At 36.8% G+C, this 12,791-nt stretch overlaps 1 protein-coding gene across 1 annotated transcript in view; it reads right to left on the bottom strand.

Annotated features, from left to right (window-relative positions):
* Positions 1 to 1,001: 1,001 nt before the first annotated feature.
* Positions 1,002 to 12,791, bottom strand: part of LOC106783821 — a 101,442-nt gene continuing 89,652 nt past the window's right edge. Inside the window, exons 10-23 of the mRNA XM_014742715.1 lie at positions 11,950 to 12,060; positions 11,440 to 11,664; positions 10,752 to 10,906; positions 9,032 to 9,862; positions 6,540 to 8,746; positions 6,166 to 6,454; positions 5,849 to 6,061; positions 5,412 to 5,726; positions 5,176 to 5,274; positions 4,600 to 5,100; positions 4,282 to 4,510; positions 3,779 to 4,199; positions 3,111 to 3,672; positions 1,002 to 2,984 (exon numbers count right to left, since the gene is read on the bottom strand). Coding sequence (XP_014598201.1) covers positions 2,772 to 2,984; positions 3,111 to 3,672; positions 3,779 to 4,199; positions 4,282 to 4,510; positions 4,600 to 5,100; positions 5,176 to 5,274; positions 5,412 to 5,726; positions 5,849 to 6,061; positions 6,166 to 6,454; positions 6,540 to 8,746; positions 9,032 to 9,862; positions 10,752 to 10,906; positions 11,440 to 11,664; positions 11,950 to 12,060 — 6,371 coding nt within the window. The 3' untranslated portion in view covers positions 1,002 to 2,771. The remainder of the gene's footprint in view (positions 2,985 to 3,110; positions 3,673 to 3,778; positions 4,200 to 4,281; positions 4,511 to 4,599; positions 5,101 to 5,175; positions 5,275 to 5,411; positions 5,727 to 5,848; positions 6,062 to 6,165; positions 6,455 to 6,539; positions 8,747 to 9,031; positions 9,863 to 10,751; positions 10,907 to 11,439; positions 11,665 to 11,949; positions 12,061 to 12,791) is intronic.

Genomic DNA, 12,791 nt, shown 5'->3' with positions numbered 1-12,791 from the left:
TTTTTCGTTTGTTTGTTTCTTGTTTTTTTTTATAACTAATTTAATCTTTTTTTCATTCTCTCGTTCTCTTTCTTTTTTCCTTTCTTTCTCACACACACACACACACACACATACTTTTGTTCACACTACTTACTCTCTCTCTCTCTCTCTCTCTTTCTTTCTCTCATTAACTCTTCCCATCTTTCGATTCTCAAGCCCAAAAACGCCTTTTAAGCATCGAATCACAGAATCATTTTTTTTTGCAATACAGCAAAGCATTTATTAATCTCAGTTTTAAATCTTCGCGTGTCAATAGTTTTTCTTTGTATATATTTTTTTATTTTGTTTTATTTCGTTCCTTCTGTCTGTATATCTGTCTGTCTATCTGTCTGTCTATCTTTCTTTTCTCGTTTATCTTTTTATCTTTCTTTTATCTTTTCATAGGAACGACACGAACGAACAGATTTATTATCCCTTAAATTCTAAGTACGCTTTCGTTTAACGTTAGCAGACACTTTCAGGTTTATCGTCGACGTTTTCAATGAGTATGTGTCTCATAAAATTGTTTTAAGCCAAGATTCGAAAAAAAAAAGATATCCGCCTGAGCGTAGATTAATTCATTCTCGATCAATAATATTTACAATTAAAAATTCTCTCTTTCTCTCTCTCTCTCTTTCAATTATATTAACCAATGTATGCAACACACGTACTCGCGAAGCCACTGTTTGCGCATATATTTATATCTATGTATATTCAGGCAACTAGATCCACTGAGGACTTCTACTTTTTGTCTTTTGCTCTTTTTTTTAATATATATATATATATCTTTCATACACACACATATACACACCCTCATCTTCGAAATATTCTCATCAAAATCGTCTCTTTTATCTAGATGATCGTCGTGCCAAGCGCGACACATATTATTTTATTAGTTATATTTATATTATTATTATCATTTAAACGTCTTTAGAATTATATACAATATTTACACACACAAAAGAACGAAAAATGAATTTCCATTGTAACGTCCCTGTCACTCGTTTATTGCAACTTTCCTTTAGTTATTATATATGAGTGATAAGTGATCAGGGCCGTAGTATCAGATCGGCTACAAAAATATCTACAACAAGGATCTTTTTCTTTTTTTTCCCTACGTATGTAAATACATTCATTTTCTCGAAGAAATACAAGACACAAACTCCTCCATTAATATCGATTAATTTTGTATTTTTTTTTTTTTGTATCGATTTCTCCCGTATCTTATATACGTTTTTCTTAATATAAATTTATCCGATGGAAATGAGATCGAGTAATCTCAAGCGAATCATTCCCACCCTATATACAAATATGCTTTTTTTTTTCACACGTGGGATTAGATCGATGACACTGTCGAAGATAAGAATCTATTAGAATTCTAAAAAAGAGTTTATCAGAATAAAGCTTCGCCAAACTCGTGAATTACACTTTGGTCAACCTTTTTTGTTTTTGTTTTCTATAAGATAGCAGGTATACTGTATATATGTATATATAACTATGGATACGTAATATAATGTGAATGCATATACGTATATTACATACACATACATACATCACATACGTATAGAAATTAGTTGAAATATTTCATCATTAATTTGTTCTATCAATCGAATCGTTTAAAATGATCTAAAGAAGGATTAACCATCTTTATTAATATATCTTTGAAATGGACATTATCTCGGACAGATAAAATTGTATATTATTGAGAAATGAACGATATATCTACACGTAGATTTCAATTTCATCTTTCTTTCGTCTATTATTATACCGTCCGTTAATTTTTTATCTTGAGCAAGCGCTATCACAAAACACTTCAGAAAATACACTAAATTAATAAATAACTAACACTTTGAGTTAATCAACGACGTACGTAACACATCAATATTGAAACTGTTTCTCATTAGCTGACGTACGAGTTTAAAGAAGCAAGTATCGAGTTAGTAAGAGACTCATTTTTATTTATGCACGATAAAGAAAATAATCATATGTTAATAGCATTTAATAAGTTTCTTTTTATCGTTAAATTTAGCTGATTGATTAACAAGATTATTTAAGAACTTTATCGAAAAATTCTTTTTATTTCTTATTTTTTTTTTTTTCTCGATCATGTTCAATAAGATAATAGAGAGAAAAATTGGAAAGCGTTTATTGCTACAATACGTAGTTTTGAATTACTATTGGATAATACGAATTCGTTTAAATTTATTCAAGTTCGTGCACTTCGTGAATATTTTGTGATAAAACTTGCAAATATAGTGTGCAAAGATTACGGGAAAAATAGTTTTGTCTTTTTTTTTTGTTCAAATACAACGCTTGTGCCTTGCATGAAATGATGATACTTCTTTGGATACCTGCAGCAACGGGATCCAATTCGCAATGTGTTAATGAATAAGATATATCGCAAAAGATTCTGCACAGCAGATTTCTTTAGACTTTTTTATGCAAGTTTTTAGATGATAATAATGAACTCTATTAAACATCGTTCTCATTAATAAATATCAAGAAGGCGTACAATGGGAATGCAAGACAATTGCATTCTATCTCCTTTATTGCATTATGACTTCTGTGATAGGAATATGATTCCTTAATCCAGTGTCTTTTTCCTCATTGTCGTTTAACACCAACGACAAGGTATACAAAGCTTTGTTAATTGTTATTAAAAACATTAGCTTATTGTAATTGAATTTCGCAAAATTTTTGGCTGACTACGATTAAGTGACACCAGTCAACCTTATCGTCAGCTTTAGCTGTTCTCAAACAACCCCTGGTTGCATACGTAAAAGGTACGTGGTGGGATCATAATATCCAGCCAAGTAGTAGATATCGTTGTTATCATAGATGGTAAGATATCTGTGAGGTTCTTTTCCCAGCTTTTCTGTATACTCGTCCAATGGTAGTACTTCGCATTTGTGTGAAATTGTTTGTACATCGTTTTCATCCATATGAGGTGATTCGAATAGAGCACCCTATTTCATAATACACGAAATATATATTAGAAATATATATATATATTAAATAATAGAAAAATAATAATTGAAAAGAAAAATAATAATTGAAAAAAAAAATAATAATTGAAAAGAAAAATTTTTTACCGGATATTTTAGATTGGTCGGACATCTTACTGTCTCTTCGGGATGATAAAACCACTTAACTTTAACTATCATATTAGAACTCGATGTTTCCCACATAGACTTAATACGTCCAATGTATGGTCTATCTGGTCTACCAGTAGAAAGAAAAACTGCACTATCACCAATCTGGATAGTTTCGTTTCCCCTTTGAATGGCTCGGAAAAATTGCTTCTTAGCTCTTCCTTTTGCACCAGGTCTCCTGTAACCTCTGCCAGACCATCCCCATAATTGTCTCGCAGGCAAGAATGCAGCCATTTTACTTCGACTTTCAACAGACTCTTGTCTCTCTCGTACTTTCCCTTTTTTATCAGATTTTTTCGGCTTTTCTCTCTTTTCTTCCCTTACTATTTCTGCAATTGGTTCTTGAACTGGTTCGATTGGCTCTTCTTCAACTATGGCCATTTCTTCGCTTTCCTCCTCTTCCTCTTCTTCCTCCTCCTCCTCCTCTTCTTCTTCAATCTTAGCTGGAGCTTCTTTATTTGGTTCGTCTTCGCTTTTTTGACCGCAACAACTTTCCCCGCTGCTAAGAAACGTTCCAAGTATTAGATTAATGTGAAAGCTTATTAGTAATATATTATTATTATTTTAATTTTTCTTGTGCATTGTGTAATTAAACTTAGAAACCAAACCTTATTTGACTTCCTTCGCTGTGGTTGCAGTGATGACTATGCTTGTGTTTGTGTTTCCTATGTTTCCTGTGCTTATGCTTTCTGTGTTCTTCGCAACCCTTATGCCTCTTATGTTTTTTTTTTCCTTCTTGAGCTTCGTGCTGTCTCTTCAACTTATCCTTTCTTCTCTTTTTCAAACGTTTACGTTCGCGATAATCATCCAATACTTTAGCACTGATATCATCCGTTTTATGTCGTTCCACGGACGTTTTATCGAAAGATGCAACGAGAGCGTTAGTTGTCGAGGAAACCGTAGATGTTAAACTATTGATATTCGATGTTGTACCAGATATAGTATTAACAGACGATCTTTTATCTTCTATCGACACTGATGTTTGTCGACGACGTTTACCCAAAGATAAAAGAGGATTTGGATCATATACTATAAAGGAATATAAACTTGCATACATTTGATTATATTAACAAAGAAGTAGAATGTAAAAACATGAAGAAATATTACATACCAACAACAGGATAATCAGGTTGCAGTAGTCTGATGTCGTCCAAAGCGATTCTACCGCTGTCGCCGTCATCAAATTCAACGCTGACAAATTTCTCGTCAAGTTCAGGATCTGGTTCGGTAGGTTCGACCGATGTTCCCGGGTAAAAACATCTGTATTGTTCGCTCCAATGAGCACAAAGTCTCGTACCCGGTGGTAACTCTTTTGTCGAACTTGGACATACCTCTACGATCTGTAGTAAATCGATATTTAAATTGACAATATCCAGAAACCGTGAAATATAGTAATATTATATATTTGCGAAATAAAATGATACCATACCGAGTCTCTTAAAATCTCTTCCCTGGAATGAATGTGAGGTCTATTGCCTCGTTCGCCATCAAGAGTAATAGCATAAACATCAGGAGCTTGAACAGCACTAAGTCTACCGGCATAAAAGAGCCCACCCATTGCCAGAAGAACTCTTAGTTGATCAATAGCCAAGTGAGCCGACGTTAGCTTACATCTATTAATAATGCTTTCTGCTCTTTCCGCTTTAGCAACCTTCGCACATTCCTTACAATCTTTACAATCGGAAGATTTTCGACGTTTGGATTCCTTCTTATCGCGATCGTTCGATTTATGTCGACCTGGCGAGGACGAGATAGACTTTTGTTTCCTCTTCCTCAGTTTATCGTGCCTATTCCTTTCCACCTCTCTTTCCACTTTTTCCCTCTCGACCACCACCTCTTTTTCTTTCTCTTCAACCTTTTCCTCTTCCTCTTCTTCTTCGACTTCCACTTCATCCTTCTCCTCTACTACTTCTTCCTCTTCTTCTTCTTCCTCCTCCTGCCCCACCTCTTCCTCCTCACCCTCTTCTTCCTCTTCCTCTTCCTCTTCCTCTTCTTTTTCTTCTTTTTCTTTTTCTTTTTCTTCTTCTTCTTCTTCTTCTTCTTCTTCTTCCTCTTCTTCTTCTTCATCCTCCTCTGCCTCTTCTGGCTGGCCAAGATTTTTATCCTGTAACACGGAATAACTTTAGAGATTCGTCCGAAAGATTAAATTTAATATTTTTACAATAAAGAATTTTGTAACCAATTTAAACCGCCAAAGGGTCCGTTTAATATAATAATAATAATAATACTGAACGTGATTACCTCAATAATTTCCTGGCTAATGGCATCCGTCGATACATTTGCAACTATTGAACTCTCGTCGTCTTCCCAGGTTTTAACTTTTGCCTCAGCTTTTAGTTTTGGTCTTACCTTACTACTGTGTTTATCCAACTTAACTTCATGGCTAAGTTTAGCCTTCTCCGCTATAATCGAACTGATGACGTTCTTATTGTGCAGCGGAGTTTGTTTCGCGGGTTTCGTCTTCGCCTTGACTGATTTGTGATTCTTGGAAGAAGCTTTTAAGGACAACATTCCGGTTTTAAAGGGTAGGGGAGTATAACCAGACTTGGCGATGTACTGCGGGGGAGAGGAATACGTTTTACGTCGAACAAAAAATCAGATATGATTGTCTACTAACGCGTCTATTATTTCGTTTTTTTTTTTTCGATTTATCAAAATCGTTTTCAATTTAATTTTACCTTTGTTTGAAGATGCCTATTTTTCGGTGACAGCAAATAACCCACGAGGGAACTTTTGCTTTTTGGTTTTTTAGCTACTATTGTTTCTGTAAAGTGTCTGGTATTTCCGGATGTGCACATAAGTTTTCTGGGACGGCCAAATTTACGTTTTTTTGATGCTGAACTTGAAGAACTTGTTATGGTTGGTGCTGGCGAAGACGTGTCATATTCCGTCTAAAAAAAAAAAAAAAAAAAAAGGAAAAAAAAAAAACTTGCTTCTACAAGATTCGCTATTATACCCACGCGGTGAATTGTTAAAAGGATAAGAAAATAATTACCCTTCCAGCACTCTTGTCGTCATCTTCTGATTGTATCTTGCTAGTAGGTAAGACCGTGATAGGCGAAGCAACCGGTGGTACTGATATAGGTATACTAGGTATACTGTCCAAAAGTTTAATATGACTTCGAGGTTCGCCGAGTTTCACAAGATTCACGTTACATCTTGGCATGGCCAAGACTGCTGACGTTAACGGCGGTGGAGCTCCGTCAGGAGAATGTGACGGAGACTTTTGACATGGGACTACTGGTTCCAAAATGGGAGGAGAAGAGAGAATACTGTGTTCGGAACTAACAAAAATATATAATCGTATATACACACACATATATATTATATATATATTATTTCAATAAAATATAATGAATATTTTGTTACCTCGAAGAATGACTCTTCTTTCTCGGTCTACCTGGACTTCTCTTATCCTCTTTTTTCGGCGTTAACCTCGAAAGTTCCTTTTGTTTTTTTTTATATTGTCTTTGGATATCAGCTAATCTATCTCTCATATTCATCACCGTAAATTCTGTATTTGGCCAAACCCCGTCTTCTTCCAATTTAATTTTCTTACCAGCGATTATTTTGTTATCTAATTTTGCTTCTCTGTTACTTTCCTCTGTAGATTCTCGTCTCCTTTGCATATTTACGTCGAGTTCGTCTTCTTCTAATCTCGTAGGAGAGGATGTTGGCTTGTCGTTTTCGGTTTCAGAATCTGTCAAGGCATTTTCTTTAGAAACATCACGGTAACACCTATCGTCAGTGCAAAATCTTTCGTAATGAGGCTCGTAACGTTCCAAGGTTTCCTTATTTTCAACATAATTCAAATCGTTATTGTCCTTGTCAATTTTAGGAACGCATTTTCGTTCTCGTACGAATCTATCAGCCAAGGAAGAAGTTTCCTCATCGTCGATACAATTGTCCTCGGGGAGATCAATACTTCTCCTTGGCTTTTTTTTCACTCTGAAGACCATGTCTTCTTGCAATCTAGCTCCGTGTTTCCTACTTTTACCACTTTGCTCGTAATAATATATCGATGAATTTTTAACATCGTTATCTTCGTAGGCAACATCGGTCTTGAGTCGTTTAGATTTTTCGTAATTTTCATCGTCTCCTTCGGTACTTTTTCTTTTATCCAATCTTCTTCTTTCCTTCTCCAAACTCGTCCTTCCAAGATTTAACAAAAGCTTACTAGCTCGAGATATTTCTTCGGAATTTTCGATATTGGGCTTAGTCGGCACTTTGTCTCCTTCGACTTCTTCGTTAAATCTCATGGCAGCCAAAGCACAGAGCAAATTGAGCCGACTATTCAGCCGATTATTATTACTCTCATCCGGAGGAGATATCAGTTTTCCTTCCTCGAGGTCCGGTGTCGTACAATTCTGTGCCTCGGGTTTCAAATGTTCTAACTGTTCGATGCTGTTCGAAAGTAATTCTAAGCCACTGAGATCAACGTTAAATTTTGGTTTAGCCGAAATGGCCAATTTCAATTTGGTATTTTGATTGTCGACAATGGCAGCTGATAAAATAACGGTGTCTTCATTGACATTTGATGTTCTATCGAGAAGACGACTCTTTTTCGCGAGATTCGCGTTTACCTTCGGTAATGCATTGTACTTGACCCTGGAATCGATTGAATCCACTGCAGACCTTTTCCTGCTGACATGTTCTTTATCATTGATATTCTTGATATTATTATTGTTACTCCTACTATCATTATTATTATCATTATGCAGGTAATCCCGAGCACAAGCTAAACTGCAAGGATCTTTCTCCGAAGATTCTTCGATCTCCGATCTTTCATAATTTTCACGTTTCTCGTTCATCAATTGTTCATTCTCACAGGATCTCAATATGTGTTTCTTCAATCCATTCTCTAACTTTCTCGGCATCGTTTCCGGATGCCTTCTAGAACGTAAGTTATCGCCGTTACGTTCTTTGGACTCATCGATCTTTTGTAATGGACAGGACGATTCTTGCATAGCGGCAGCTGCATTTTTCTTCAATTTCTCAACAACGTTCTCGATACCTGGATGAGATCGTTCTACCGAATGCCTCTTCGTCGAATCCTTTGGCTTATCCATAGACGATGGATTATCGAATTTAGAATTTTGTTCGTCAAAGGAACCGTCGTCTGCTTCCTGCTTGATCACGACCGTTTCCACTTCTTGATCGTCGCAATCGATGTTGGGCATGTCGAAAGATTTCACACTGATCTGAGGTTTCACTTCGGAATTTTGCTGAACGACGACTACTTGCGGACGGATATCTCGATTTTTCCCGCAACTATCGCAATCGCCAATATTTTGCGGAGTTGTCGTCGTCGTTGTAGTTGTCATCGTAGTTGTCATCGTAGTTGACATCGTAGTCGTCATAATAGTCGTCATAGTAGTCGTCATCGTCGTTGTAGTCGTTGTTATCGTCATCGATTGTGGCCCGTTATTCGACGTCGAATCGACGATTACTTTAGAATCCTCGTACATTTCCTCTTTCGTCTGTGACTCGCAATAAGAAGTTTCCGGTGATACTTTAGCAATAACTTGATGTATAACTGTACCCCTTGATTCTTCAGCGATCCGATCAATCACGGGCTAAAACGGAAATATTATTTTATCGATCTTATCAATAATTTTATCATTTGATTTACTTTCTAGTTGTAGAAAAGATGAGGAGGATGTCTGTTACTGATTCGAAGAGGATGTGTAACTTCTTTGTCCATTTTTATTTATGAAAAAGGAAAATATTTTTTTTATATATTGAAAATCGATGATCCTATAATAATATATTTATCATTTTAAAATAGATGCAAAACTATTTTTACAACAAGGAAAAGAAAAATAATAAATAAACAGATGAAAATATCTGAAAAGTCTTACCTCTTCGACAAGGACTTTTTTCTCGTCTTCGTGACTCTGTTGAGGTTGTTCCTGCGTAGTATCGACCGCGTAACTTCTCCTGCGATCTCTAATACGATCGGTCGAACGATCTCGTCTCCTTGCAAAGAAATCCAAATTTTCGTGAAAACTGTCACAATTTTCTTCGGTGATTTCGATGATCCTGGGACCAGTTCTCACGTCTCGACAAATCGGTGGTGGTGACTTGCCGTTGTCGTAACAATCGTCATCGTCATTGATCGTTGTCCGATCCTGCCTGGAATCTTCTTCCTCGTCGTGTTCCAAATCATCCTGACGACTCACGACGCGTTCGATCGTCCTGTCGATCGACGTAACGCTTCTGCATTCCCTCGTAATCGAATATTTCGGACAATCAGCCATATTGATGATCGTGTTTTCTGCTTTATCGACTTTGCCGACGATACCGCAAACGGTCGGATTGACCGTAGTCGTAGTAGTTGTTATCCTGACGACGTTGCACATTTTTTCCGGGGCAGCAGCGACTATCTCGAAGTTAGTCAAATTCGTCAAATTCGTCGTGGTAGTTGTAGTAGTGAGATTTGTCGCAGTACTCGCGCATTGAAGCTGACACGGACTCAAATTCTGCTCCTGTTTAACCTGCGTCTCCATTGGTACCATTGCCGGTACATCCTGTTCCTGTTCGGCTTCCGGTGCTTCTGTTTGATTCGAAGCATCCTGAACACCGACCATCGGTGTCATCTGTGGTGGTTCGATTGCATGGATCGACGTAACTTCTGGTGGGGGCGTCAGACAGGATACCGGCGAGGTTGCCTTCGAAATAAACGAATTTCGCTGCTTTTCGCAGGATTTTCGATCGTCAAATACGGGCGTGCTTTGCGATTGAACGAGTCAAGAGAGAAAGAGAGAGAAAAGGGGACTGGTAGCATAATCCTATATATGATCGATCGTAAGTTTTGAAAACTCGACAATTCTTGTATACTCTTTTGGACACTTGAACACGTATGCAGTTAAAATTTCGTCGAGAATAGTACTCGAATAAAAATTCTCAATCTCGAATGTAGAAATTTGATTTGAATATATTATTAACGTTACGAGTAGGAAAAGTGAACGTTCGCTTGATAGTACTACTGGATAATAATGATCGAGAAGACAACAATGATGATCACGATGAACATGTGGAAGATGAAGAAATTGCATTGGGAAGAAGCTAAGAGAACGAGTAGCTAAAGAAGGAAAACGAAAGAGAGAGAAGAAAAAAAAGAAGAAAAAAAAAGAAAAGAAAAGGACAATGCAAGCAACAGCATCCGAGTCGGAGAGAGCGCGTTCCAGCGCCGACACGGATATTACGTAGCGCGGCGTGCTGGTGGAGCGAACGCAATATCTATGCAGATAGCAATGCAAATCGGTGGACGGGTTTGCGCATGATTAATACAATGTGCCAGAACGTTTCCACGTTATGCGAATTGCTGAACCGCGCCCTGAGCGTGGCATAATTATTCCTAGCATTACGAGTTCCTGCCCCTTCTCCTTTTCCCGTTCTCCTCCACCTCCTTTCCCTCCCTCCCCCCMCCCCCCTTCTCTTCTCTTCTCTTCTCTCTTCATCGTTCTTCGAGAAGTCGAGATATCGATCGATAAACGATCGCTTTTCTATGCACGCCCTTGGAAATGATTATTTTTGTTCTCGCCTTGAAAAATCTCTAACGAGATACGTTCGACCTACCTGCGACCTACAATGCGTGGGCTCCGTTTGACTAATCTGCACCAACGCTGGTGCATGTGGGTAGTAATGAAGAGTCGTTACGAGCGGTGCATCTGGCACGAGAGTGCCCGTCACCGATGTCACGCTCTGCAATGCCTTCGTTGATTCCGTCGATGCTGCAAAAATCGACAAAGGTGTTTAACACGATTATCGAACTACCGATTCTATCGTATATTAACTCTTTGAAGCATGCCAGAGAGTTTCAAAATTTCATCATAAATTTTGCATTGTAGGATATTACGTATATTACCTCGACAAATGATTAGGTTTAAGTACATATCAATATCTAGAAATTGTTTTTTATGTTTCTTACCTATAATTATCGAATATCGAAATAATTTTGCTTTCGATTCTTCATTTAATGTTATATAAAATATTCCGATAACGAAAATAAACCTAGCGTGTGTTAAATTTTCTAACAACGGGCTATTTTATTTTTTTTTTTCTAAAATTCAGTGCTTCAAAGAATTAAGAAACATGTGTTAGTAGTTTTGGTATTGCCGTCGTGATTAGAGCATTCTTGTCAATTCAATAGTCGTTGTCGTAATGTTTCTGAATGGAAAGATAGATCAATAGAAAATTAACATAAAACGTTTTTATTTGATATTTCCTTTCTAACGTATTTCTAGATCACATCGATCTAACTTACTGATTATGGTTGTCGGACTCGTACCGCAATCCGCCTCGATCTTTACGATCGGTAAAGTGTTCTGTTGTTTTCTTTTACTCTCGGTAAGGACCAATCTAGCACCGCCTATGTCGCCTAAAAGTTGAAGGGACGGTGGTGGCGGTGGTAACAAAAGGGACGGAGGCGCTACGTTTCCGCCATTGTGATTTGGATAATTCGGCCAGACCACAGCCTGCTGCATTTGTTCTGTCAAAAAACCATATTCGTTTCTTACCCCTCTTTCGCCTTCTTTTCTTTTCCCACATTTTTTTTTTGTTTTCCTTCCTTTTATTTTCTTTTACAACATATTACAGAGGACTTACGAGCACACGTTGCGATATATTTTTCTGAGACATCAAAATGATAATTAAAGAAAAAATATTTAAGAGAAACTATATAAAAAAAGAAAAAGAAAAATAAAAAGAAAAAAGAAAAAGAAAACGGAAGGGAAATCAAAGGAAAAATCAGAAATAAAATGAGCTATTAACGTACCGGCTGCGTGAATTAAAAGAAGATGACCGCTGGATGGATCTCTGACCAACTGCAGACCGCCCTGCACACCGACGCCCATCTGTGGGAACCCTACGGGTTCCATGGGCATCGCTATAAAACAAAATACAAATCATTCTACGCGCAACGCAAAAAGGTCCGCTTTTGAATGATAGACCTTTTTAAAGTTGGTAACGATCGAGTTAGAATTCGACGAGATAAAGATAAAAACACGTGTCTCCCGAGGCTTATGAATTTTTCAGCTAAGACGACATCACCAGCGAATAGAAGTAAGTGATAGAAGGAAAAAGACTACTGTGTTTTCAAATGTCAGTCGGTCAACGAAGAGTTGTCGTCGTCGATTTAAGATGGTAAGAAAAGTTCGTGACGAAGAAACGACAAAAAAAAAGAAAGAATATTGCTAAAACGTAACAGAGCCAAATATATATTCCACATAACTATTATTATCTTTCAGTAAAGCGTCAAATGATACACAACGATTTTTCATCTGATTAAATATATACTCTATATTATTGTAATGTCATCTGACACAAAGGACACAATTAATCTTCGTAAAAATGAAATATTCGGCTTTGCTAAAAAAAAAAAAAAAACAAAGCGAGATCGTACGAATTGGCACGAAATGATAATAAGCGAGAAGGAAAGAAAGATAGATAAATAGATAAAAAAAAAAAATATAGATGAAATGTTAGACGAATATAAAAGATGGTTTGTTAATAATTCGTGTAGTTTAGCGAAAAATAATGATTAAACTACGTGGAATTATTAACAGATATGATGGTAGATTTATAATATAAGAATGTAAAATAATTGAGGGATAGAAG

The sequence above is a fragment of the Polistes canadensis genome, unplaced genomic scaffold (genome assembly GCF_001313835.1).
Source record: "Polistes canadensis isolate GaletaPanama2010 unplaced genomic scaffold, ASM131383v1 scaffold_26, whole genome shotgun sequence".
Classification (NCBI taxonomy): domain Eukaryota; kingdom Metazoa; phylum Arthropoda; class Insecta; order Hymenoptera; family Vespidae; genus Polistes; species Polistes canadensis.
The sequence above is the reverse complement of the archived record's forward strand: the minus strand, read 5'-3'. Positions and strand labels throughout refer to the sequence as shown.